Consider the following 26,184-nt stretch of genomic DNA (forward strand, 5'->3'; position numbering starts at 1 on the left):
ATTTAATTTGAATTATATATATTATATTTATAGATTTAAATAAAAATAAAATATATGTGTTATTTTATTTTAATATTTATATAATATATTTTAATTGAATTAATTAATAGTTTAAAAGTGAGGATATTAATTAATAGTTGAAAGAGATAGAGGAGTTAATTAATGGGTTTAGAGAGAGGGAGGGAGTTAATTAGTGGGTTAAGATAGAGAGTGAGTTAATTAATGGGTTGATTAATGATTTAGAGAGAGAAAGGTGGGTAGTTTGGGAATATGAATGAAAAGGTGGGTAGTTTGGGAAAAATTGTTTGAAAGATGGGTAGGACAGGAAATGGTTCTGAAATTCAAGCCCTTCTAATCATTCCGTTCCTAGTTTTGGTGACAGTCTAATTTTCATGCGTATTTTTTAGAAATGGTTTGGAAAGGGAATGACGTTCCACAATCTGATTGGTCGAAAAAATAATTATTTTCCTCTCTTCACTTTCATCACCCTATCACTCCTCACATTTTTAAAATTTTTCCACACATTTCATTAAAAAAAATTATATCAAACAACTTTATCAAAATTATTTAAAATTCGTGTTTAAATAATTCAAATAAACTATTAAATTAATTGAAAAAAATACGGATTTTAAAATTTTATAATTTAACGAGTTTATAAATTATTTTGAATTTACATAAATAAATTATATTTATATTAAAAACATTCAAACATAAAATGTCACTTAATTAATTTTTTAACTATAACTCCCTTCTTATTATTATGTTATTTATTATAATATATATATATATATATATTATTCTTATATAATAATAATAATAATAATAATAATAATAATAATAATAATAATAATAATAATAATAATAGTATTCTTATCAACAGAACTCTTAAAATTTAAAGTAAATTGACAAATTTTGAATTTATAAGTTAGTCAATCATCTGACGCATTTTTTAAACTAACTTAATTTATTAAGTTAAAGTTTATTCTTTCACTGAACAAACTAATTTAATTTATTTAAAATTCAATTATTTTTATTTTTTTACATTTTAAACTTTTTTTTATTAACATTATGACTTATTATAAATAAATTCAAAATTTAATTATATATAATAATAAATATATTACATTCATATTATAAATATACATATAAAATCTAAATAATTAAATCTAAAATATATTTAATAATAAGACATATTATTAATAAAATTTTAAATGTCAAATAAATAAAGATAACTGGGTTTTAACACTAAACTATATTAATTTGAAAAAACAAAATTAAAAAAGTTAAAACATCAAACTAGGTGATTGGAAAATGATTCCAACAATTTTATATAAAATTCTAATTGCACAATCCTTTTGAAATACTTACCTACCTACCCCAGTCTCCAATTGCACAAATAATCCTAAATTGCTTCTGCAAATCTATTAACAAACCATCCAATTCAGTCAATCAACTTGAATAATCAATATAATTGCATTTTACTAGTAATAAGACACATAAATAATATTACTTAAAAGTTGTATCATGTATGTTATTACATGTGAAGATAAAACAAACAGCCCATCATAATTGTTAAAATTATTTGAACATTAAAAAGATCAACCCACTGTACACAGATGGAACTCACTCTTCAAAAGCAAATTTCCTTAAAATGCACATGCACATGCAAAACGTACGTAGTAAGTAAGAAAGAAAGAAGAAGCAACATTTCACAAACTCCTAACGGTGTCCACACGATCAATCACATCCAACGCTTTAAGCTTGTCGATAGCAAAGTCAATCACAGGCAAAGACAAAGGACGGCGAATATGAATAGGACGGTGATCCTTCATCGATTCGTAAGTAGGCGAATGACTGCTACTCTTACTCAATCTATTATGCTTCTTCATTAACCTCGTTTTAGCTGTATCAAACTCTTGGCTCTTGCTTATTCCAGGCGTCAGTTTCCTCTTGTTTACGTCTCTTAGCATCTGTTGATCCTCAACCGAAAGTGAAGGGGGACTCGATTTGCGTGCTTGAAACTGATTTGGTGATCGGATTGGGGATTTAATTGGGGATTTACTGTTGTTTGTGGAAGATCTCGATTGTGAAATGAGATAGTGGAGCCAGACGATTAGCTCAAGTATGTGAGTTTCGACTTTTTCTTTGTCGGCATGATGAAGAGTCTCGAGCTTGATTGTTTCGATTTGCCCGGTTGCTTTTCTGTTCACATCACAACTGATTGATGTAGCAAAATCCTTCAGAAAATGGGATCATCAAATGATGAGAAGATTGTACAAATATGGAAGGATTGTGTTATACTTACCCTGTATTTGCCCATTCACCAACCCAACCAAATCCATGATGTGCTCTGCATTTACAAGATATTAAAACCAAATAATTATAAAAAATAAAAAAAATAATGGTTTTACACAATTGAGCTCATTTGGACCTTCTTTCACGAAACATTACAAATTTGATTTTCCAGAATCATAAAGTGTGATAACAAATATAGCTATGATTTCATAATATAACAAGAAAAGGAAAAATAGTAATATTGCAATCAATGAAGGGGAAGTTATTTTTACTTGGTCGTGTTATTGGCAATAGGAACAAGCCAACGCAATGTTTTCTCCATTTCAGCTTTGATTTGATGAAGAGAAAGCTGCATGGAAACCATCAAATTAGAAATCAGTTAAGAAACTGAGGATTTTCTGCAAGTAATCTGGGTTATTAGCAAAGGCTCAAGTCTAAGAACATACATCCTCTATAGGCTGAAACGACTGCAGCTTTGGACGCAAAGCTGACTTAATATTGGGCGGCAATCCTTGGTATAAAGCATCCCTTGTATTCGGTGGGATAGAGCTTGATCGTGTAACCTGTTAACATCAAATGTAACAAAAAAATATAATGAAATAATACAAATATTTATAAAATAAACAATGAATATAATGATTTAATATATGTTGTAAAAGATAAATATATATTGGAGATACCACAAAAATATGAGTTAAAATTATATGATTGTTTTTCATTATTTTTTGTGTCTGGGGCATAACATATTAATATCATCCCTGGTCAACTACATGTCAAAACTTGGTGCCCAAATTATTATTATTTTTTTTTGCTGAGAGGACTGAAGAAGGTTATTTCAGAAGAAATGAATTTTCTAGTCTGTAAAAGAGGTTCTTAGATGGGAATTCCCATTTTGTCTTCCCATGTGATATCCTATTGCATTTAGGCTTAGCCATTTTTCCTTTAAAGTAAATGACATGAACTCACCAGAGTATCAATCTGACTAATGATGTTTGCATAATGCAATGCCAAACCTGCTGACCCCAGTTTCTGATTGTTTTTAATAGGTCTATTTCCATCTGTAGTGGTCAAATGAGATTTAAACAAGAAATTCCATCAGCCTAGCAAAGGTAGTTACAAATTATAGATACTGCAAATAAAAATAGGTCCAAATAATCAGATGAGGAATATTGGAAACACTTTTTGTTTCTTCATCTGAATCCAAAAGAAAAACCGCCTATAACTTGTTTAACCTGTATCTTCCTAAGTTCTGTTTCCATATCAATTTGTCTAGATTCACATCTAGATAAGATATCTCACAAAAACATAAGTATTTCCAAATGGGGCACAAAAAATTGCAATATTGATTTTATTTAAATCATAAAGAAAGCTGCTAAAGGGCTATGGTTGTGGGATGTCATGCTAGTTCTCCTCAATTCAAAAAAAAAATAATAAATAAAGAAAGCTGCTAAGGCAAAAAAAACAAAGAGAAGGAAACATGTAGAAAGCTATAACTCAACTAAGTAAAATCATTGCTGAAATAATTGCAGCACTGTTGTGTTTCCTTCTCTCTTGTGCAATAAAGGAAAAGCAATTTAAATTTACATCAGGGAGAAAATCAAAGCTTGAATACCTACCTACATTACCAAAAGCATCACTAATCTCGGAATGTATGAAATGGACAATGTCAACAAGCTTCTCCATAACCTACATAGCAAAAAAAGAAAGTATTTGTGTCTGTTCTTCAAAACTAGTCAGAATTGCATCTAACAAGCTTAACAGCAAGAGATTGGCCCTTGTTTGATGTGGTTTACCAACATCCTATCATGAATCTCTTATTTCATCAAATCATTAACTAAAATATCAAGACAACCTTACTTTACTCTTATAATATTTTACCATATTAAATACTAAGGATATTTTGGTCACTTGACCCAAATAAATCACTGTTTAAAAACAAATCAGACTATTCCGAAATATCCCCAAATCAAACAAGTACTTGAATAAAAATGTTATATCAATGAAAAAAACTGTTGAACCAAAACATTTGTATGAGAACAAAAAAGAAACGAGATAACACACTGACTTGTGTAATGTACAACCTAGAGATCTAAAATTTAGAGAGGAGAAAGGTAAACGACAAGAGAAAGATTAAAGCATTTAGAGATCGAGAAATCAAATTCAATACTTCATCATTCATCTCTACACATAATACACACTCCATTATTATACCTTTTCTTTTTTCTTTTTAGACGAGGATATTTTTTCCAAGAGGAGGGTAACACAACATTTCACTTCAATCAAGGTGCTTTTAGTGGAAATTTGAAGAATCAAACCTAGTATCTTAGTTTGTTTGTTTTTTTTTAAGAAAGCTAGTATCTTAGTTTAAGATGGGTAGTATAAGCTACTAATCACAAGATTTCCCTTATCTTATTTACTAATATATCTCAAATACTGTTACAACTTGCTACCTCTTCCAAAATCCAGGACCAAAGGGATTTCTTCATCAAGCTTTTTACGTGCTTATTTTGATTCTTCAATTCTGCTTTGAATATTGCAAGGCCATCTCCTGCAAGACAATAAAGATAGTGGAAGAATGTTGAAAGCATTGTTGATTTCCCAAATGGTTATCACCCTACAATTCCTTTGTTTTTCTTTTTTCTTTTCTGGGGAGGCTAGCACAACAACCCACTTTAATCCAATTGGAAATTGAAGCTGAGACCTTAGAGAGGTACTCCTTTGGGTCCCATTCATGTTTATGTTATGCCTATGACCTAGTGCAAAGTTTTTATATGTATAGGACCAAGACAGCACTCCATTTCGAAACACTTTTCATATTAGCTATAGATCTGCGTCTTTAACTCGGTGGATAGATCGTCTGCTTCCTAAGCAGAATGTTATAAACACTTTTTATTTTTGTTTCTATATCCAGATACAACACCATTTGGAAACTAAACTTAGTCGGAGACAAAAATTCACATCTTTAATTTTTTATTTTTGCAAAAAAGGAGAGTAGATAATATATGAGTAAGGAAAGGTAGCATAGATATATATATATACATATATTATATACATAAGTATATGCACTAAACTCATAGTGACTGGTTTGTGGTTCATTCTAGAATTTTAAAAGGAGTTACCTAGCAAGTCTAGAAAAAATACAATGAATTGTTTTAAATCCAACCTTTTGTTTTATTAACTTGATTTTATTCCCATTCCAACGAAATGAATTTGATTGATACATGTACACCTACCAATTCGACATAGATTCAAAATCTAGATATTTTTTTTGGATCGTGTGATGAAGAGATTGTCCTTGTCCCCTGAACTAAGAAAAACCTTTTTCGAAAACTTCTTGAGCCCTCTTTCATTTCCAGATTTAGCGGTTATTAATCCCCTAACTTAGTGTAAGCTAGAGATAAATATCTCTCATCTTACATCTTAATAATGAATGAATGAAAGTGGAAGAAATGGAATAATAATTAGAAACAGTTCAAATCTGGAAATGAAAGAGGGCTCAAGAAGTTTTCGAAAAAGGTTTTTCTTAGTTCAGGGGACAAGGACAATCTCTTCATCACACGATCCAAAAAAAATATCTAAATTTTGAATCTATGTCGAATTGGTAGGTGTACATGTATCAATCAAATTCATTTCGTTGGAATGGGAATAAAATCAAGTTAATAAAACAAAAGGTTGGATTTAAAACAATTCATTGTATTTTTTCTAGACTTGCTAGGTAACTCCTTTTAAAATTCTAGAATGAACCACAAACCAGTCACTATGAGTTTAGTGCATATACTTATGTATATAATATATATTTATTTTTGTTTCTATATCCGGATACAACACCATTTGGAAACTAAACTTAGTCGGAGACAAAAATTCACATCTTTAATTTTTTATTTTTGCAAAAAAGGAGAGTATATATATATATATATATATATCCATAGACCCAACAACACACTCCATTTCAAAACACATTTGTAACTGTATCTGAATACAGAAACTTTTTATATGAGCCATAGATATGCACCTGTAGCTCAGAGTGGATAGTGCGTTTGTTTCCTAAGAACTGGCGCACTTATGTTTGTCTTTAATTTTTTTCGCAAAGGAAAATGTAAGAAAATAATTATATATACATGTATATATGAGCCATAGTATAGAACCAAGACTTGAATCTTATTTTAGAACTGGATACTAACTTAAGATGCTCATTTGGGATACGACACTATCGCTCATTTTGGATAAAAGACACAGAACAAGGAAAGGGATGACTAGAATGCAAGATTGATTGACAAGCTCTTTCAATCTTCAGCCCAAATGTTGGATGTAACTGCATCAACCCTTGTTCAACCAATCTTGACAACTGAACACAGATCAACCCAGAAAAAGAAATTTTTGAGACTTCAAGATATAAAAGAAAAGAATTGAATATAGTCAAGTCAGGAAGTTTTCAAAAGTTCATACGCCTAGAGGTGAGCAAACGGGTAAAACCAATACGTTTTATCCGATCGGTATTAAATCCAAACTAAATTTATCCAATCCGTAATCCAAACTATTTTACTAGTTAATACGGATCGGATAGAATATGGTTTGGATAATCCAAACTAAAAAGTATTTATATTTTTGTATATGTCAACTTGAAATTATTCAAATCAAATTCGAATTTAATCCAAACCGAAATAGTTAATCTAATTTTGTAAATCGGATTCGGTTCGGATTAGTCCGTCAAATGCTCACCTCTTGGATTAAGAAAATCTAATTATGTAATTTATTTTATTATTTAATATTTAATTATAAAAAAATAGTATTAAATTTTTATTTTTATAATTTGAATCTACAAAAAAAATAAAAAATATTGTTGACTTAAACGATGCAGAAATAAGTAAAAAAATATATTAAATTGAGGTGAAATGTAATTTAAAGAAAAATAAATTTTTATTTAGATAGTTTGGATAATCATAATCCAATCCAAATTTAATTCGATCCAGACTCAATGATCCAATCTGAATTAATATTTCGGATTCGGATCGGATTTCGGATTAGTCCACCCAATGCTCACCCCTACATATGCCAAACCATTATAGCAAACGAATTTATTTCAGATGAGAAGATTTGAAAGGATTCAAGATATTTTTCCAACATAACAGTATTTATGCATTGTCAATTATTATAAAATCATAGGCCATATTGAGAAACTGCGACGAGGCATCTTAAGCATGTGCACTGAATTTGTATATATGGAATTCCCATACTAAAGTATCTTAAATAAGTCTCAACACTTTCTGGAATCTAGCCATTGTATGTTTCTACCATAATATAGCAGATTTTATCAGTGTTCTAAATGGCGGTCGAGGCGGCCGCCTAGGCGGCGCCTAGGCGGTAGGCGGTCCAACACCGCTCCGCCTATGCATGAGGCGGTCAGATTATTTAATTATTTATTATTTTTAATTAATTAATTACTAAGATTAATATATGTATATATATATTTAATAAAAAAACTCTTTATCACTCACTATTTATTTAAATTTTAAAATGACTCTTTACATTCCAATTCATTTATCTTCTTCTTTTCTGTTTCTTATCTCATTCACCTCACCTCCTTGATCATCTACATCTTCTTAGATCATCTAATCATCTATCTCTTCTTCAGCTCGTCTACATACTTATTTTTGTTAAATGTTACTATATTAAAGAATATTAATTTGACTTTTTAGTAAAATGATAATTATAGAACATCTTTATTATATTTATATTCAACCGCCTAGGCACCGCTTAGGCACCGCCTAGGCACCCGAGGCAGTAGGCAGTCACTTACCGCTCCGCCACCGCCTACCGCCGTTTAGAACACTGGATTTTATACCATGTAAGACTCCATATATTTTTTCATATTTGAAGATTTCTCAGAATAATTTCAAATTGAGCAAATCTGAGGGAGATTTTCTTTAGAATCACTCTAGTAAATGAAAGGGGAGTAAATGCAGAAGAATAGTAAAAAACCTTTCTGAGAAGCCGTTGAGTTATTCTCTTCCTGAAGCTTACGACGATAATCTTGTTCAAATCTATCCAAGGCATGCATTTCATGGTACAAATCCTGCACAACGATTTTAATTATCTCGGTCAGTGTCTAACAAATAATCTACTATTAATGTTCAACATCCTTTCATAGGTAAAATATATTATTCATACCTTATTTTTACTGTATCAACAACTAACATTTTATTTAATAGGATGGTTTGTAATGTATACAAGTTTTTAATGTTTCAAAAACAAAATTTTATTTCATAGCTTTTGTGAATTATTTCATCATGTCAGCTCGATCATCTAGTCAAAATTTCTTATTTAAAAGATTGATGAAACCATCACCCAAAGAAATGACATGTAAAGACTTTATGCTAAGGATAGAGAATGGAAGAAATACAAGAAAACATATTTTTTTTCATGAACAAGACATTTCGTTGAGTTAGCATTACGGATGCAAACGAACTGAGCAGGCTCACGAGCTTTTCGAGCCGGCTCTATATATATTTGATTTGAGTTCGAAATTATCGATTCGAGCCGAACTCGAACTCAAAATATTTTGTTCGATTGTTCACGAGCCGCTAGCGAACTTTTGTTCAATATTTATATATATATTATTTTTTTATATTAAACATTATATATAGTTTAATTCAAATATGTTTACATAAGAGTTCAAATATTTTGAATCGAACTCGAATTTGAATTATTTCGAACTAAGATTCAATATTGTTCGAATCAAGGTTCAAACAATTCAAATCGAACTCGAGTTCGAACTTTATTTCGAATCTAGCTCGAGATAAAATTTATTGAATTTTCGAGTTCGAACTCGAATATTAATTATTTGTATTATTCGGTTCGTTTGCACCCATAGTTAGCATTAGTGAGATTTAAATTGGGATAGATAATTTTTCATATGCTTTAGAATTGAACTCTTCTGTAAATCTCGTAGAGAATGGGCACTCTCTCAATAGTTTGATTTCTTTTATTTCTTAGAATATCAAGTAGAACTAGTTTAAATCGACATCAAATTTCTGCTCTCAGACGCATGCAGAATGAATGTCTTTTCCGACAGATTATCAGCTTTCATCAATGCCTATAATTAAATAAATAAAAACTCTCTCTAAAGCAAAACCCTAGAGAAGAATCACGTCGGAATTACGATCATCGGCACGTCTGACACGTTCGACACGATTGGCACAGTCGGATCAGTCGCGTGAAATACGGTTGTTTGATTTTGTCATAGATTACGGGAAACATGGTCGGAGTCACGATCGTCGGCAAGTTCGGCACGTCTGGAACGTTCGTCTGATAATTGTTCGCTTGTGTCGCGAATCTAGGGCGGGAAATCGGAAATACGATTGCTAGGGTTGTTTGAAAACAGGTCGCTTGGGTCACTATTGCTCTCGGTCATCGATTGCTTTCGGTCGTTAGGTCATTGGGTTGTGAAACTGGGTCACTAGTTCGCTAGCCTACGGTCATTCCTGGTCGTAGGTCTTCTCGGTTGTAAGTAAATTATGTTTGGTTGAGTTGTCTGCATTCTTGATTTCCTAAATTATCTAATTCTTCTGCTAAGATGGAATGAAAGAATAGGAATAAGGCAAAAGAAGTTCATGTCTTCGTAGAAATCGATTAAGCAAGAAAACGATAGATGAAACAGAACAAAAACAGAACACTGAGAAAGCGAAATTTCAGAAACAGAGCTCTCAGAAGATTAAGGAAAAACTGCAAAACGAAACTGAAAGTTTGAAGTCTGAAATTAAAAAAGGAGGAAATATGGAAGGTTAGATACAACGAAAGGGCAAATCTCTCCGAACTTAAGAATCAAATTACGAAATTTTTGTTTCAAGTAAAGAAATGAGAGATTGTGCTAAGTAAGAAAAATAACACAACAAACTACTATCCAACTCAATATTCTATTACGAAATATGGAAGGTCGAACAAACGTTGAAAGGGAGGCTAATGTTACAAGGGATTGTTAGAGTTAGGTTTCATAACCCTAAAATAAGCTGACGGGTAGACATAACCCATGTCAACAGTTCTATTTTTAATTATGCATAATAAATAATTATAAATAAGGCAGTTAGTTAGCCAGAATATGGAATACTTAATAAATAATTATTTCTATGGAAATAAATATGTATTAATAAGGTAGTAGCCAAATATATGGAATTAGCGGAAAGTTAATTATGGGAAGTTAATTATGGCAGATGATGGGTATATAAAGAAGAGATCATAATCTGGAAGGGTACCCCGACATTTTTACAGAAACCTTCTAAGGTCAACTTCTCTCTCTATCTTCTATCTCCTATCTTCTTCTTCCTTATCGTTAATTTCTTACTCACCTAATATTTTCAATTACAGACTGCAATTGTGAATCTCATTCTCACCCTCTATTCTATTCTATTCTTCACTTAAAATCAAGGTATCTCTCACTTATAGCAAGGTTATCAGTTAAATCTACTTTAAGCTATATCATAAAGTTAAACTGTTTTCTCAAAAAAAAAAAATAATTGCGAAATTAAAAAGAAATTGAGAGTTTTTTCTCTGATATAGATACTTACAGCAGTATATTGAACCAAGGTCATCAGTTGCTGCATCATATTTTCCGCATCATCTTTTAATGGCTTCTCAGATATAAATTCTGATTCTAGTCTTAAGGACAAAAAAAGTGAAGCAACACAAGAAAATTAGGGAAATTAACATTTATGAAAACTCCAACCAGTAAAATGCATTATCTTACTTGTCAAAGTAACGATCCAAATTATGCCACTGAGGATCTTTACAACGATTGCCAAAACGGACCACTTCTCTTGAGAAAACTTTCAGTTCATCTCTGTGAACAGTTAGAGTGAAGAGAACTGTTCTTAATTTCTAAAACCAATAGCTAGAAAGAGAAATGTCACAGTAATAATACCTCTTGTCAGCAGCTGCAATTCTTAACAGTTCGTCCATATCTTTCGAAACTAACCACTGCACGCCTTCGGATAGAAGCACAGACTCTTTCAAATGTGTAATGTTTTCCTTTGAAAGTGATTGCATAAGATTTGCTCCCTTAACGATAGTATTAGCAACCTCAAAAGCCAAAATCTTTATTTTATTGCCTTTTTTTGTTACTCCAGAAACAAAAGTACTACTCATGTTCAAATTTGTCATTCCACTACCAAGTGTATCCAACACATCTACAGCTTTTCCCAACCCAACACTGCCAGCTTTTCCAATAAGCGAACTCATCTCTGAAACCTGATGCAGAGTAAGTTGAAATCAAAAGCATCTACCTGTTAGAAATAAAAGTAGTAATAAACAAATTGATGTCTGTTCTTCTGAATACCCTTTGAAACACATATATTACAATATACAGGTAATTACTTTTCTCTCCTTTTTCCAAAATTAACTCAACAGTCTACAAATCTAAATGATGCTACTAACACAATTCAATATTTTTTAATTGAGCAATATAAGTAACTAATTTATAATATATGTGGAAATTATGTTAATTAGATAGTTAGACTTTTTGTGTTTCCATAATTAGTCTTTTGTGCTCAAAGCCAAAAGACTAATTTATAATACAACAAAATATGTGGGTGATTGTGCTCAAAGCCACTAATTTAAGTTCAAACAAGTACTTTGGGTCTCTCCCTATTTGGGTTGGATCAAGTCACCTGCGGATCTCCTTGTTTTGAAGAATATATGCAACCCAATTTGAGAGGGAGTGAGAATAGTCATACTAAACTTATATTTATATTTGTTTTTATTTTATACCCTAATTTATTTCTAGACATATTATAATAAGTTAGTTTGAGATATTTTCTGGATTTTGATTTATCCTGATTATGGAAAAAAATCAACTCTAAATTTGAATAAATAAGTACAACCTATTATGAGGCTGAATTATCATCACCAGAAGGTTTCACATCATCTTTATTGACACTCAAACATTGCACATCCGCAAACAATCCAGTTTTGCGCATCATCTTTGAGAGGAGTGATGGAAATATCAATCTGGGCCTAATTAACATAGAGATTCAAAATTCTCATCTCCACCCATTGAAAAGAAAGAGGTAAACGAGTTGGAGATGAATCTGCTCAAAACGAAGTGAGTTATTGATACAGATGTTACCATAAATGAGGCAGGTTTGAGACAATGTTATTGAAACAACGCAATAGTGCCGAAGATGAACCTTTAAAAGCCAATAATGAAGGCTTAAGAGTGGGAGACGAAGGCAATGAAATTTTAAAAGAGCGCGAAACAAAATCATTGCAAGTGTTAAAGCCTAAAAAATTATGCTACAAATTCAAGTCCGTTGTAAAAACTACTAAATTTGGATTTGAGGGGAGGGTGAAAAATATGTTAATTACCATAACTAGACTATATTATTTTCTACTTAGTCTTTCTTAATAACTTCTTACAAAACAAGTTCCTCTCTTTTCATTATTACAAAGTACCTATCATACTCTTCTCTATATTTCTACAATGAAACTATCAATTAGAATTTTAACTCCAATTCCTCACATCCATACACAACCTTCGTTAAGAATTTTTGGTATCTAAATTTATCAAAGTGGTCAAAAAAAGAAATCTATTTGGCAAAAGTTGTAATCTAAGAAGATTTTGTAGCATGATCTTAAATTTGGCAAAACATCACATTTTCCATCCACTTTTCACCTAAAAAATTGCATTTACTTCAATCACATTTTTCATACCAAATGCAAACAAAATCACTTTCACTTTGCACTCTGGCAACTATAAAAAGTGATTATGATGGTGATTGCGACAAATACCATTTTCCAAAACGACTAAAATTTGTTATACAACACAACCCAACTATTTTCCTAGTCCCCATCTCGTTATATACTTCCCAAAACTCTATTGTATTATTAAATTATTTATTTATTTGTTAAGAGTTGTCTTTCAGTTGATAACCAGTCAGACCCATCCTTAATGTACAATGCCCGAAAGAAGGGTAAAGAATCCCATATACAAGTAACCTACAGTTGTTGGGATCACATTCTAGCATAACTAGAACAACATTTAATAGTTAGAAGTTAGGGATTGAACCTATTAAGTAGTTCCAATTGCAGGAAACACTATTGTTTCTGTATCAGAAAACATTTCCAGATACAGAAACAAAATAAATTAATGAATTTGTCAGACTAAATTTAGTTTTCAAACGCGTTTATGCATCTACGTATCCAGAAAGATTAAGATTAAGTGTTTTATTGACCGTAAAGTACTGATGCCATGGAAAAAACAAGATTTTAACTAACAGTGGTCAACGAGCATGGTTTCTCATTCAGCTTGTTGTTTCAAGAATACACAGTTTTATTGAATCATTGACTGTGAGAAAAATGCAAGACAATCCTTTGAAAGATGGCCAAGATAGGACAAACCTTAGCAACAGCCTGCTTTGTGGTGGTTGATCTTGTTTTGTTTGATAAAGCCCTGGGCAATCGTGGTATGCCATCATAGATTTCATCCGCATTAGGTTGATAAGAGATAATGTTGGGTTGAGGGGGTTCAAAGGGTTCCTTTACTTTCTTCTTCTCCATGGGTTCTCCAAAGGACGGCGGCACCATTTCATTATTGGGTGGATCCACTTGAGACCCATAAACCAATCTGGAAGCATAGTTAAAGCGTCCATTGAGATTTGGGAATCCAGCAGCAAGAGAAGCATCATCGGTCGATCTTCTCGAACAAATGCCACCCATTGTATGTATCAACAATGGATAACAATTATTATTAATTTGTGGTGAGTTTTATCCATCCAAAACCAACCAACTAGACTTGTTTGTAAATAATCTAATCTATCAAGCTGACCGATACACAGGAAAGAAATCCCAATCCGTTAATTGCAGCAGGTCAACTCTTCTTCAGTGGCAGCAGTTCCAATTGCTGCATAGAATAAGAATGAATCAGGTCAATGCGAAAGCATAAATAGGTCAATCAGGTCTATTGTTCTGAGGTAGCAGCTGCTACAAGAGAAGGATAGAGCTTGATCACAGACATACATACATACATACATACAAAGAGGAATACAGAAAAGAAAAAGAAAAAAAGGAAAAAGGAAAAAGAAAAAGCAAGTAGAGAAAGTGAGAAATTACAGAGCGGCGAGAAAGCAAGCAAGCAAGCAAACAGTAGATATAAATTTGGTATTGAAGAAGAGAGGATGAGGAGGAGGAGGAGGAGGAAGATGATGGGATGGGATGGCAACCATAACAACACTGATAGTGATGGGTCTGTATTCTGTAATATGTATGTATGTATGTATGTATGGATCTACAAAATTATAAACCTTCCAATTGAACTGTAGAGACCGAAACTTCTCGCTGTCTGTCTGTCCGCCTCTTTCTCTTTCTCTACGAGGTCAAACCCAGTATGGACCCCAACTCTGTTAACTCGTTGAACCACCGATCCCCAACTCGACTTACTTATATATACATTTTTATATTTCTTTTCATCATTACTTCCACCTAGTTAGTTTTCCATCCCACTCGCCATGCTTGCAAGTGAACTTGTTGAATTCTTGAAAACAATTAATAATGAATTTGTAGAAAAGAGAATACCGTGTCACTAAAAAAGAATAGAGGTTGAAAAAAGAAAAATGATAGAAGTTGAAGAGAGAGGAGAATTTTTTTTTATTAATTTTACAACCAATTAAGTCATCTCATTCCCTCTCAAATCACTTTTTCTTAATTCTGTTCCCCCAATTATTTTTTATAAATTAATAATATATTTTTAAATATATATATATTTTTATAAACTCAAAATATAAATTTTAACTAATCGAACTTATAAGTGTCCAAATTTATTATAATTTTATTAAAGATATTTAATTTTATTTAAAATTAAATAAAAAAATATTTTTAAATATTATTTTATTAACATTTTCTCATTCAAAGATATATAATCAAAGTAATATTCACCTAGTTTTTAAATATAGTTATAAATATATATATATATATATATATATTTTTATAATTTATAACATTAAAAATTATCAAAATCTAGTTGATTAAGTGAATTTAAAATTTTGACACTGTTTTTTTTTTTTGAATTATTTTTTAAATGAATAAGTTGGTATCATCTTACCCACTTTAAACCCAACAAAATTAAACATTTAAAATATAATAATGAAAAATAAGTTAAAATTATTCACCAACAAAAAATAATTAAATAATAATTAAATAAATATTGAATATTGAGTTCCAAATAAACGCTATGCAATCTTACATAATCAAAATTTTATCGTAAATATTTACATTGTATTTTTAACTTTCACCTTATTATTTTAATTTATTTATAGTTTTATTATAGTGAATATAAAATATTTAAGATGGTATTATTGCTAAAAAAAATATGAGTGATTTAAATGAAATTATTAAAATATAATGAAGATAATTTTTTAATTTAAAAAAATAAAAAAACTTTATTTGAAATATTTATCAAATTGAATGGAAATTTGGTTTTTTATTCTCTTTCTAAATAAAATAAAAAAGGGTAAGTGGTTCCCACGCGTCCTAAAGAGAATCGATTTATGAAAGGGCAAAAGTCTTGTACCTCTCCCATACGCCACCTAACCAAGACCAAGTCCACTTTGGCATTCATTGTCAACAAGTCCTCCTAATTTTGTGATAATTTTAAACTTTTACCATTTCGAGTTTGGTTATAATAAACAATTGGCCCAGCCCATGACATAGATTGAAATTTCTTCAATTCTTTTTTTTTCATAGATTAGGAAAAGGGTCAAAATTGGCCCCCTACATTTCCCAAAAAAGTGAGTTTTTAATCGAAAGAGACAAGTCAGTTTGTTGGGTCTTGAGTTTCATCTTTCTCGTATTGCAATTTGCTACTACTTGATTTTTTCCTTTGAAGATTTAGATAACCTTAGTGTTATTTATACCAGTTTGGTAAGGTTTTTTTTTTTACACTTTTGTCATTTTATAAATTTTCAGTCTCTAGCAAGCTATTCTTTATATATTTGTTGAACCTTTTTTTAAACTTTAAGAACATACAAATATAATTTAAATCTTTTTAATATGCAATAAAAATTACATCTACTATAGGATAGAGATCTCATTTTTGAACAGTTTCAGAAATTTGGAATAAATGAAAAGGTGTTTATATTATATATATATATATATATATATATATATATATATATATATATATATATATATATATATATATATATATTTATATATATATATATATATATATTTATATATATATATATATATATATTTATATATATATATATATATTTATATATATATATATAAATATATATATATATATATATATATGAGGTATTTGAACAATTTTGGAATAATGATTTATATTATACTATTTTATTTTATTTTTTTATTTTTTTTTTATTTTTTTGTTGTTGTTGTGGTGGTAAGGGTGACATAATTCTTACTTTTTAGTTATTTTCAAACTAATTCATTATTTAATTTTTTTAATTAAAAATAGTCAAAATACACGTCTATCAACTATTTTCATCTATAATTTATCTTCTTTTTTTTAATTAAAAGGAGAACTAACATAATACCTCACAAACATAACCTCCCGCTTAAACTCATTTATTTTTTTAAGTCCACCTAAAAAGTTACATGTCAAGATCTAAGGCGAAATATTAAATGTACCTTATTAAAAAATTAATCACAAACGAGGATGAAATTGAAATTTAAGAGCATAGTTTTGAATCCCGGTCGGATCGACAAACTCGCTGAACTGGGTTGGGTTGATGAAAAAAAATCGGAAATGCAATTAACCTAGTTAAACCCGACAAACCCGTCGGTTGGACCGGAAATCCGGAAGACCAGGTTAGCCCATCGGGTTTATCCTATTTTTTATAAAAAAAGAATCACTTTTTTTTGTTCTCACTTATCACTCTCTCAGTTTCCCTCTACCCATTTTTTGATTCCCATTGGATTTACTTAATTATAGTTTAATGGAAGTTAGGAGTAGAAAATGTGATGCACATGGAAGTTATATTGTTCTTGTATTACTTATTAGTTTATCAATAATATAAGTTACTAAAATTTCATTTTTAAAATTTTTGTTGTAGATATAAATTTTGAGATTGTAAATTTGGATAAACTATATCAAGAAGATGAAGAGAACAATATTAATATCTCTATTAAAGGCAATGAAGTGACTAATGATGTGTGTGATGATTTTGGAGGTACTGATTTTGGTGTATAGTGTGAGCATTTTGCGAATAATTAATAATTGATATATATTTTAATTTATTACTTAAGAGTTTGTATTTATTTTAATTGTGTTGTCTCTAATAGAGGTAATGAACATATTGTAATTGAAAAAAAAATATTTTGAATTTTAATATTTACTTTGACTATTATTGTATAAACACTTTTGATAGATTTTTTATATTTTGTATTATTTTATTTTATTATTTTTTATGTTCTCAAAGGAACCATCTAGGTGCTATTCTATAGTGTAGATAGTGTTCCTCAGTTGATTTTGTACTAGGTTGTTATTACATTCATAACAAAATTTTATTTTACGAGTTCTTATGAAGTTAAAATGCTCAAAAAGTGTATCTTATTCTTTTTGTTATTGCATCATTATCTAAGTCCTTATTATTGCATCAATTATCCTCGATGTTTTTTTTTAGATTCTCAAAAAATTTGTAAGAACCGTCGATAAAGCATGTCTTTATCTTCGATAGTAGACCAAGACTAAATCGAATGCCAGTACTCCATTTCAAGTAGTTCATTCGAGTAAAAATTGTTGATGTGAGAACAATTGAATCTCCTCCATGTAGATATAGAAGATTAGTTCGATCACATTTTTTTTTGCCATATGTCCTTGATCGATAAAGAATCATATTAATTTTCATTCGGATTGAGTTAGGGTTTCGACTAAATATTTGTTCGACAATAACTTCTATCAAAAAAATAATCGGTAAATTTTGAGATTGATCAACTATAGAGTGATTCTCGCAATATATAGTGCAACATCCCAATAAGTTATTGATAGTTTATTCGTGAATTGAGATTATTTTGTACAATATATGCAATATTACGCTTGCTATAATTTATATATAATCATATTTCAATAGGTATCCTTAACATACTCAGTTCATGTCACACCCAAAATTTCATTTTAGACCGAGTAACTTCGGTCCTGACCAAAACTACGGGTTCAAGGCAAATCTGTGTCCGGGCCGAGGAAAGTCTGTGTCCAGGCCGAGGCAAATCTCATTTAGGGCCGAGGGAAAATCTATGTCACGACCGAGGGGGTCTAACCAAGGGGTTCGACCGAGGGGGTCCGACCGAGGGAGTCCGACCGTGGGGGTCCGACTGATTATATTTTCCAACCCATACTTGTGCCACCTCATGCTTAGGTCACCTCATGCTTGTGCCACCTCATGCTTCCAACCCATACTTATTGTCACGTGCTCAGTCTTTTCACTAACGATCTGTGCGGCACTAGTTACGATATTCTCAAGAACGAGTAACTAGTCAGCCTTACTTGACGCAACACTCGACGTTTAATAGAATTGTAACAAGAATTCTAGAGAGAGAGCAAACTCTTACAAATTATAGTATTATATCACTTGAATACCTGGTGATTTACAATGTAATACCTCACAGGTATTTATAGGACTAATTCTAGCTATTACATTAATGAAACACTAATTTAGGGCATTCCTTATAAGTGTCAATCAGTGATGCACTAATTTAGGGATTCTTTCTAATTGTCAATCAGTGATGGACTAATCAAGGACATTCCTTTTGAGTATCAATTAGTGATGCGCTAATCAAGGACATGCCTTTCAACTCTCAATTAGTGATGCGTTAATCAAGCACCTGCCTTCCAGTTAGAAAATTCCTTGCGTTGGGTTTAAGCCTCCTCCTCTTCTTGGGCCAGGAAGATTGGGTCGTGACATACTCCTTAAGCCTCTTCTTCTTGGGTCAGGAAGATTGGGCTGTGACATTCTCCCTCACTCAATCTGGCGACGTCCTCGTCGCTTCTTCCTTGTAGGCCTGGATGGTGTCTCCACATAAGATAAAAGTTTTGAGCGACATGCTAGCTTTCCAACCCATTACTTCTCTAAAAAAGGGCATTCGTATTGCCTCATAAGCCCCTTGTGAACTTTGGAAAATCGTCTCTCTTGATGGAGGAGAAGTTTTACTATCACTCGGTTTCCTCCGAACTCCAAGTGTCTTCTCTTCTTGTCCTCCCATTTCTTCATTCTTTTGGCGGTCTTAGCTATTTCGCACTTCTCTTTCTTGAAGGGAAACTCCTCCGGTTGCCTCTTCAATTCCTCCAATTTTGGAGATTTAATGCGATATAGAACCGCCGTCGATGGTTTTATACATTTGACTAACTCTTCTCTGTGATCCACCTCTCTCTTATGGTGGGGTTTCTCTGATAATCCAGCGGGCATTACATCGTGACCTTTCTTTAGGACAGTTGTAACTTATGGAGGTATCTTCTCTCTAGACGCGGTTTTCTCATCTTCTTTCACAGTGACAAAAGATGATGGGTAGGTCTTCTCCGCACCTTTTGAGAGTTGCATGGCAGTTAAGAGCCTAGTTTCTCTCTTGCCCTTTCTTGTTAAAGGTATTGTGCGAGTATTATCTTTCTCTAGAATGTACATCATATTGGCAGAAGGGAGTAGGATGGCATTTAACTTGTCAAGGAACTCTATGCCTAGAACCATTTTGTAGTCGTCCATGTCAATAATGGAGAAATCCAGAAGGCCGGTCCACTCCCCCAAGTTGATCTTTACATTACGAGCAACTCCATAAGTTGTACATGGTGCCGAGTTGACTGCTTTAAGCCACCCTTTCTCCTTAGTGTACCTGATCCCCAGTCTTCCCGCCTCCTTTACCTCTAGAAAATTGTTGTTGGCTCCCGTATCCAACAAAGCTTTAACCATGTGGTTTCTTACTTTAGTTTCCACAAATAGTCGTCCTTTCTTCACGAACTTTGGCTCATCAAACTTTGCTGTAACGACACTAATTAGGTTTAACGACCCCAATCGAGCTTCATCGTGAAGGCGTTCTTGCTCCTCCATCAATGCTGATAATTTGTTCTTCATAGGGCACTCTCTTGCTTTATACGGCCCTTCACAAAAGAAACACTTTATCCGTGGTTTCTTTCCACGTTTCTCGTCTCGATCTCCTTTACCATTGGATTTGATAAACTTAACTGGGTCTTCATTGTTATAGATATGGTCTCCACCATTTTCCCCATTGTCATTCCTCTCATAGGTCAACTTTGGTTTCTCTTGCCTTCTCATTTCGACAAGAGATTCAGCCACGACAATAGCGGAGCTTAGATCTTGGACACCACGTCGTTCGAACTCTAACTTTGCCCACATTTGTAGACCATCAGTGAAGGCAAACAAGGCTTCATCGTCTGAGTAGTTAGGAATCTTAAGGAGAGTAGCGATGAACTCCTTGACATACTCCTTGATACTCCCTCTTTGTGAGAGTCGCCGCAACTTGGCCCTTGCTTCTCAAATGACGTTTTTAGGATAGAACTGTCTCTTGAGTTCCTCCTTGAATTCACTACAGGTATTGATAGAACACATACCTCTTTCAATGTCGCTACTCCTTCGCCTCCACCATAGCATCGCGGTGTCTTCCATGTATGTCGTGGAAGTATCTATCTCCCTCGCCTTTTCTACTAGGCCGAGTGCTTTGAAATACTAGTCCAGACTCCATAGGAAGTTTTCGATCTCTTTCGCATTCCTCTCGCTTAAATACGCCTTAGGCCTTGGAATGTCTATCCTTATCGGATTAGGGACTCCTACAGGCGCACGTCCACACTCTTGCGCAACCGCCTTCTTGAGTAACTCCAGATCCTCTTCCATGGCTTGTATTTTAGATGACATTACCTCGAGTTTCTCGGTCAAGGTATTAATTTCACCAAGGAGGGTCTGCTCCACGATCCGAATTTGCTCTTGACATTTGAACAAGCCTTCGTTTAGGGCACCTTGCATTCCTTCTTGGAGCTCGTCTCTCTCCTTCTCAAGCTCGGCAATGCGTTCCTCTAGGTCCCCGGCATTATCTTATCCATACGCCACAGTGAATTCTACCTTCTCCAACCTTACGATAATGTCAACGATAGCGTCTCTTGATCTTTCTCTTTCTTTAGTAGCTTTGGTTCCTCCTGCCTGAACTTTGCGAGAGTTCCTACCATCTTCTCCGGTCCCGTGGGGAAGATTCTCTACTTCATCCACGACCTTTGAATTTTCTTCCGATCTCTTCGTCATTTCAGCTCTGATACCAATTGTCACGGGCTCAGTCTTTTCACTGACGATCCATGCGGCACTAGTTACGATCTTCTCAAGAACGAGTAACTAGTTAGCCTTACTCGACACAACACTCAACGTTTAATAGAATTGACACAAGAATTCTAGAGAGAGAGTAAACTCTTACAAAGAATAGTATTATATCACTTGAATACTTGGTGATTTACAATGTAATACCTCACAGGTATTTATAGGACTAATTCTAGCTATTACATTAATGACACACTAATTTAGGGCATTCCTTATAAATGTCAATCAGTGATGCACTAATTTAGGGATTCCTTCTAATTGTCAATCAGTGATGGACTAATCAAGGACATTTCTTTTGAGTATCAATTATTGATGCACTAATCAAGGACATGCCTTTCAACTCTCAATTAGTGATGCGTTAATTAAGCACCTGCCTTCCAACAAGAATATTCCTTGTGTTGGGCTTAAGCTTCCTCCTCTTCTTGGGCCAGGAAGATTGAGTCGTGACATACTCCTTAAGCCTCCTCTTCTTGGGGCAGGAAGATTGGACCGTGACATTATTCAACAAGCTGGTGACAAGCAGGTGACCAACCCCTTTTTGCTTATGACGAGCAGGTGACAAGCTGGTGACCAGCCCTCTTTTGTTAACCCATGCATATGACAAGCAGGTGATCATCCCTTTTTGATTAACCCAACTAATGACAAGCAGGTGACCAACCGTTTTTTATTAACCCATGCCAATGACAAGCTGGTGACCAGCCTTGTTAAGTACTATATATATGACACCCCTTCATTCATTATATCTTTTTCTTCGTTCTCTCTACTAAGAAAACCAAAGGAACACTTTAGAAGCAAGATCATAGAACCCTTTAGCAGCAAGATCATCTAAGGCAAGCTCTTTTCTCAACTTAACTTTAGAAACCCACACTTGTTTATATAATCTGTTTTTGCAAAGTATATTCTGTTTTCAAAGGCATGATCTTTTTTCAAAGGTAAGTTCTGTTTTTCAAAGGTATGATACATTTTTGTGAACAATGATATATGGACTGGACGGATCTGGGCAGAAGGCTAGCCAGGTTGAGCTCTGGTAGTCTGATGCCAAAATATGTCCTAAGGTTCTATTGGGACTGGACTTCTGGGACGAGCTCTAGAAGATCCTACTCACACAGACATGTGTCTAACCAGGTTGTGGACTTTAGGGATAGACTCCGAAGAGTGCACTTCCAACTATGTGCTCAAACCGGATTTCTAACTTTTAGGATCAACTCTTAAATGTAAATGGACATTATGTGCTCAAAGATGTTTCTGTTCTAACACTTTTATAAACTATTTTACATGTCAGCACATCAATACAAGGCATCTATTACTTGTCTTTTTATATTCTCTTTAAAAATGCTTGATGGGTGTTTAGACTCACTATATTTGTGTGGTGTAGGTACACAGCCATAGCATTCTATTGAATTATGAAGGGAGGCTTGGAGGGTGGGCAGGGTGCAGGGGAAGTGTGTGTGTGGGAGGAGGGACAATCTGAAGTTCAATGCACTTTTAGGGTCTAGCACTTAAAAGACCACTATTTTTGTAATATGGGACCATCTTTTCATTGTTTTTGATGTAAAGGACCGAGTCTGTTTTCAAAGGGCATAGTTTTGTAATGCCACTTATATATTTATAACTCTTCCGCAAATGTTTTCTATTTTTCCGCTTAATTATGTACGTTTTAAAACATCCAGCACTCGGTCTAATTAAAGTGAGAGTCAGAGTTGTTACAGTTGGTATCAGAGCAATGGTTACGAACCTTTGTACTTCCACATACATGCTCCTGCAACTGCAACTCCAAGGACTCACCTTCAGGTTATTAAGTGTTTAAGTAAATTGTTAAACTGATAATAAGTTGTATAGCTTTGTTTCCATTAGAAACATGAGAAGAGGAACCAGAGCAAATATATCTACCCCATCTGAAGAGAATGACCAGAACAACTTTTTATTCGGCCTTGTTGATGCCAAAACCGGATACAAAATGAGCAGATGAGGGACCAAAACCGAATTCAAAATGAGCAGATGCATGAAATGTTCCAAGCAAATGGGTATAATCCGAACCATGCTAACAACACCCATGAGGGAGGCAATCAACCACCAGCATACAAGCAATTTATGAGCTTCAAACCAACCGACTTTAAGGGAAGTACTGATCCAATAGTGGCTGAGGAGTGGATGTAGTCCATGGAGACGATTTTCGAGTTCATGCAATGCAGCAACTCGAATAGGCTAAGGTGTGTAACTTTCATGTTCAAGGACGATGCTAAAATCTGGTGGCAAGGAGCCAAGTCCACCCTCGATCTTAATGCAGCAACCTGAGAAGAATTCAAGGCTGTATTTTATGGAAAGTACTTCACATTAAGCACCAGAAACAAGTTGGCCAGGAAGTTTCTGGAATCCTCCAGGGTGATTCAAGTATTGCTGAGTATGTTAAGAAGTTTGAGCAGGGTAAGTATTTTGCTCCTATGATAACGGGAAACAATGATCTAGATCTGAACCATTTTCTAGAATGACTCAATGCAACCATTCCTCGAGATGTGAGGTTGAGCAATGCTGTAACCATGAGGGAAACTATTGATAGGGCATTGATGGCGGAAAAAGACAGCCAAGACATAGTTAGAGAGGGTTAGACCAAGCGATCTAGCTATCAAGGGAGGGATTCTTTAGGGTCAGCTTCAAAACGGCCATATCAGCAAAATTATAATAATAATTCAAACCACCAACATTCAAGGAACATCTGGCGCCCTCAACAACAACAACATCAACAGCAAAGAAGGACACCATATACAAGACCAGCAAACCAGGCCAACCTGCCAGCTTCCCCTTGTAATCTTTATGGTATCATTCATACGGGGTCGTGTCTGAGCATTACACCAACGTTTGTTTCTTATGTAAGAAGGCTGGGCATTATAAACGTGATTGCCCACAATTGAAGAAGGTCATACCAGACATGGTCTATTCAATGAACCAAAAGAAAGTGAATCCAAATTCCACTATTATCACAGGTAATTTATTAATTGCTAATAAGTTAGCCATTACCTTGATAGATACTGGAGAAACAAATTCTTTTATTTCTGCATTCTATGTGCAACAAGATGGCTTGAAACCAGTTGAGTCATTGGCTGTTTATAAAATATCTCTACCAACTGGACCAGGTCTTAAAACTAATAAGTTTGTTAGAGCTTGTGAAACCCAGCTCCAAAATCACAAGATGTTTGTGGATCTTGTGGTGGTGGAGATGTCTGGATTTGATGTTATTTTAGGAATGGACTGGCTACTCCGTCATGAGGCTCAAATCAATTGTAGAGAAAAGTATGTGGCACTAATTGATCATGATGGGAAGGCCTTTCTGTTCCAAGCTCAATAGTTACCTCAAATAGAAGTTCCAAGTGTGTTTGGCTACTGCTAATGTTATGTTGAATGAGCAACAACCAAAGTTAGAAGATATCTTGGTGGTAAGGGAATATCTAGGTGTGTTTCCTGCTGATGTTTCTAGGCTGCCACCAGTTAGAGAAGTGGAGTTTAGCATAGTGATTAAGGTTGGTTGTCTGCCAATCTCCAAAGTACCTTACCGTTTAACACCCACCGAAATGAAAGAGTTGAAGGACCAGTTAGAGGATTTTTTGAGCAAGGGGTTCATTCGCCCAAGTGTGTCACCATGGGGTGCACTAGTTCTGCTTGTGAAGAAGAAGGATGGGTCTAGACGATTATGCATCGACTATAGGGAGCTCAACAAGGTAACAATCAAAAACAAGTATCCTTTGCCAAGGATCGACGACCTGTTCGACCAACTCAAAGGGGCTTCGGTCTTCTCCAAGATCGATCTAAGATCTGGCTATCATCAAATCCGGGTCAAGGAGGAAGACATAAAGAAGATAGCATTCAGAACTCGATATAGACACTATGAGTTCTTAGTGATGCCATTCGGGTTGACAAATGCACCAACAATATTTATGGAGCTCATGAATAGGGTCTTCCACCCCTATTTAGATCAGTTTGTGGTGATCTTCATTGATGATATCTTGATTTACTCCAAAACAGAAGAAGAGCACCAACAACACTTGGCTTTAATTTTGCAGGTTTTATCTAAGCATCATCTCTTTGCAAAATTAAGCAGAGTTCTGGCTGAGGGAAATCGCATTCTTGGGCCACATTGTTTCTTCCAAGGGCATTGAGGTTGATCCAACTAAGGTGGAAGTAGTGAAGGACTGAACAACACCAGCAAGTGTGACTGAAATCAGAAGTTTTTTGGGTCTGGCTGGCTATTACCGAAAGTTCATCAAAGGATTCTCCAAAATAGCTTTACCCCTTACAACCTTGACACACAAAGATAAAAAGTTTGTGTGGTCTGATCAATGTGCCAACAACTTTGAAGAGTTAAAGAGAAGCTTGATATCTTCCCCTGTTCTTACAATTCTAACCGAGGTGGGCAATTTTATTGTGTGCACAGATGCTTCCAAGATGGCTTAGGTGTTGTGCTCATGCAGAATGGGAAGATGGTGGCTTATGCATCCAGGCAGTTGAAGATCCATGAGAGGAATTACCCCATTCATGACCTTGAGTTAGCAACTGTGGTGTTTGTCTTGAAGAT

The 26,184-nt window shown here is 33.7% G+C and overlaps 2 protein-coding genes across 6 annotated transcripts; one reads left to right on the forward strand and one right to left on the reverse strand.

Annotated features, from left to right (window-relative positions):
• Positions 1–1,458: 1,458 nt before the first annotated feature.
• On the reverse strand, positions 1,459–14,667 carry LOC124913952 (protein PSK SIMULATOR 1). Of its 5 annotated transcripts, none has more exons than XM_047454399.1 (13): positions 14,395–14,661; positions 13,684–14,185; positions 11,210–11,535; positions 11,036–11,128; positions 10,857–10,947; positions 8,275–8,368; positions 4,746–4,843; positions 3,912–3,981; positions 3,262–3,353; positions 2,742–2,858; positions 2,568–2,644; positions 2,306–2,350; positions 1,459–2,202 (listed from the first exon to the last, which is right to left on the reverse strand). In XM_047454399.1, exons 2-13 carry the CDS (start codon positions 13,999–14,001, stop codon positions 1,710–1,712), a joined length of 1,914 nt encoding a protein of 637 aa, XP_047310355.1. In that variant the 5' UTR covers positions 14,002–14,185; positions 14,395–14,661; the 3' UTR covers positions 1,459–1,709. The 5 variants fall into 5 exon arrangements, with proteins under 5 accessions (XP_047310355.1, XP_047310353.1, XP_047310354.1 ...); XM_047454397.1 differs by having other exon boundaries at positions 1,459–2,217; positions 14,395–14,657; XM_047454401.1 differs by having other exon boundaries at positions 2,063–2,237; positions 14,395–14,667.
• A 9,876-nt stretch (positions 14,668–24,543) lies between these two features.
• LOC124914292 lies at positions 24,544–24,960 on the forward strand. The gene has a single exon (XM_047454806.1). The coding sequence runs from the start codon at positions 24,544–24,546 to the stop codon at positions 24,958–24,960; it is 417 nt and encodes a 138-aa protein (XP_047310762.1).
• Positions 24,961–26,184: the final 1,224 nt, after the last annotated feature.

The sequence above is a fragment of the Impatiens glandulifera genome, chromosome 9 (genome assembly GCF_907164915.1).
Source record: "Impatiens glandulifera chromosome 9, dImpGla2.1, whole genome shotgun sequence".
NCBI classification, from domain to species: Eukaryota; Viridiplantae; Streptophyta; class Magnoliopsida; order Ericales; family Balsaminaceae; genus Impatiens; species Impatiens glandulifera.

What these genes read in the sequence shown, in the direction of transcription:
- LOC124913952 (XM_047454397.1), bottom strand. Translation starts at nt 14,001, where the DNA reads ATGGGTGGCATTTGTTCGAGAAGATCGACCGATGATGCTTCTCTTGCT. An exon ending in TGATGCTTTTGGTAATGTAG is followed by an intron (nt 3,354 to 3,911) that starts GTAGGTATTCAA and finishes TGACCACTACAG; the next exon opens with ATGGAAATAGACCTATTAAA. An exon ending in TTAGTCAGATTGATACTCTG is followed by an intron (nt 2,859 to 3,261) that starts GTGAGTTCATGT and finishes TGATGTTAACAG; the next exon opens with GTTACACGATCAAGCTCTAT.
- LOC124914292 (XM_047454806.1), top strand. Translation starts at nt 24,544, where the DNA reads ATGGTCTATTCAATGAACCAAAAGAAAGTGAATCCAAATTCCACTATT.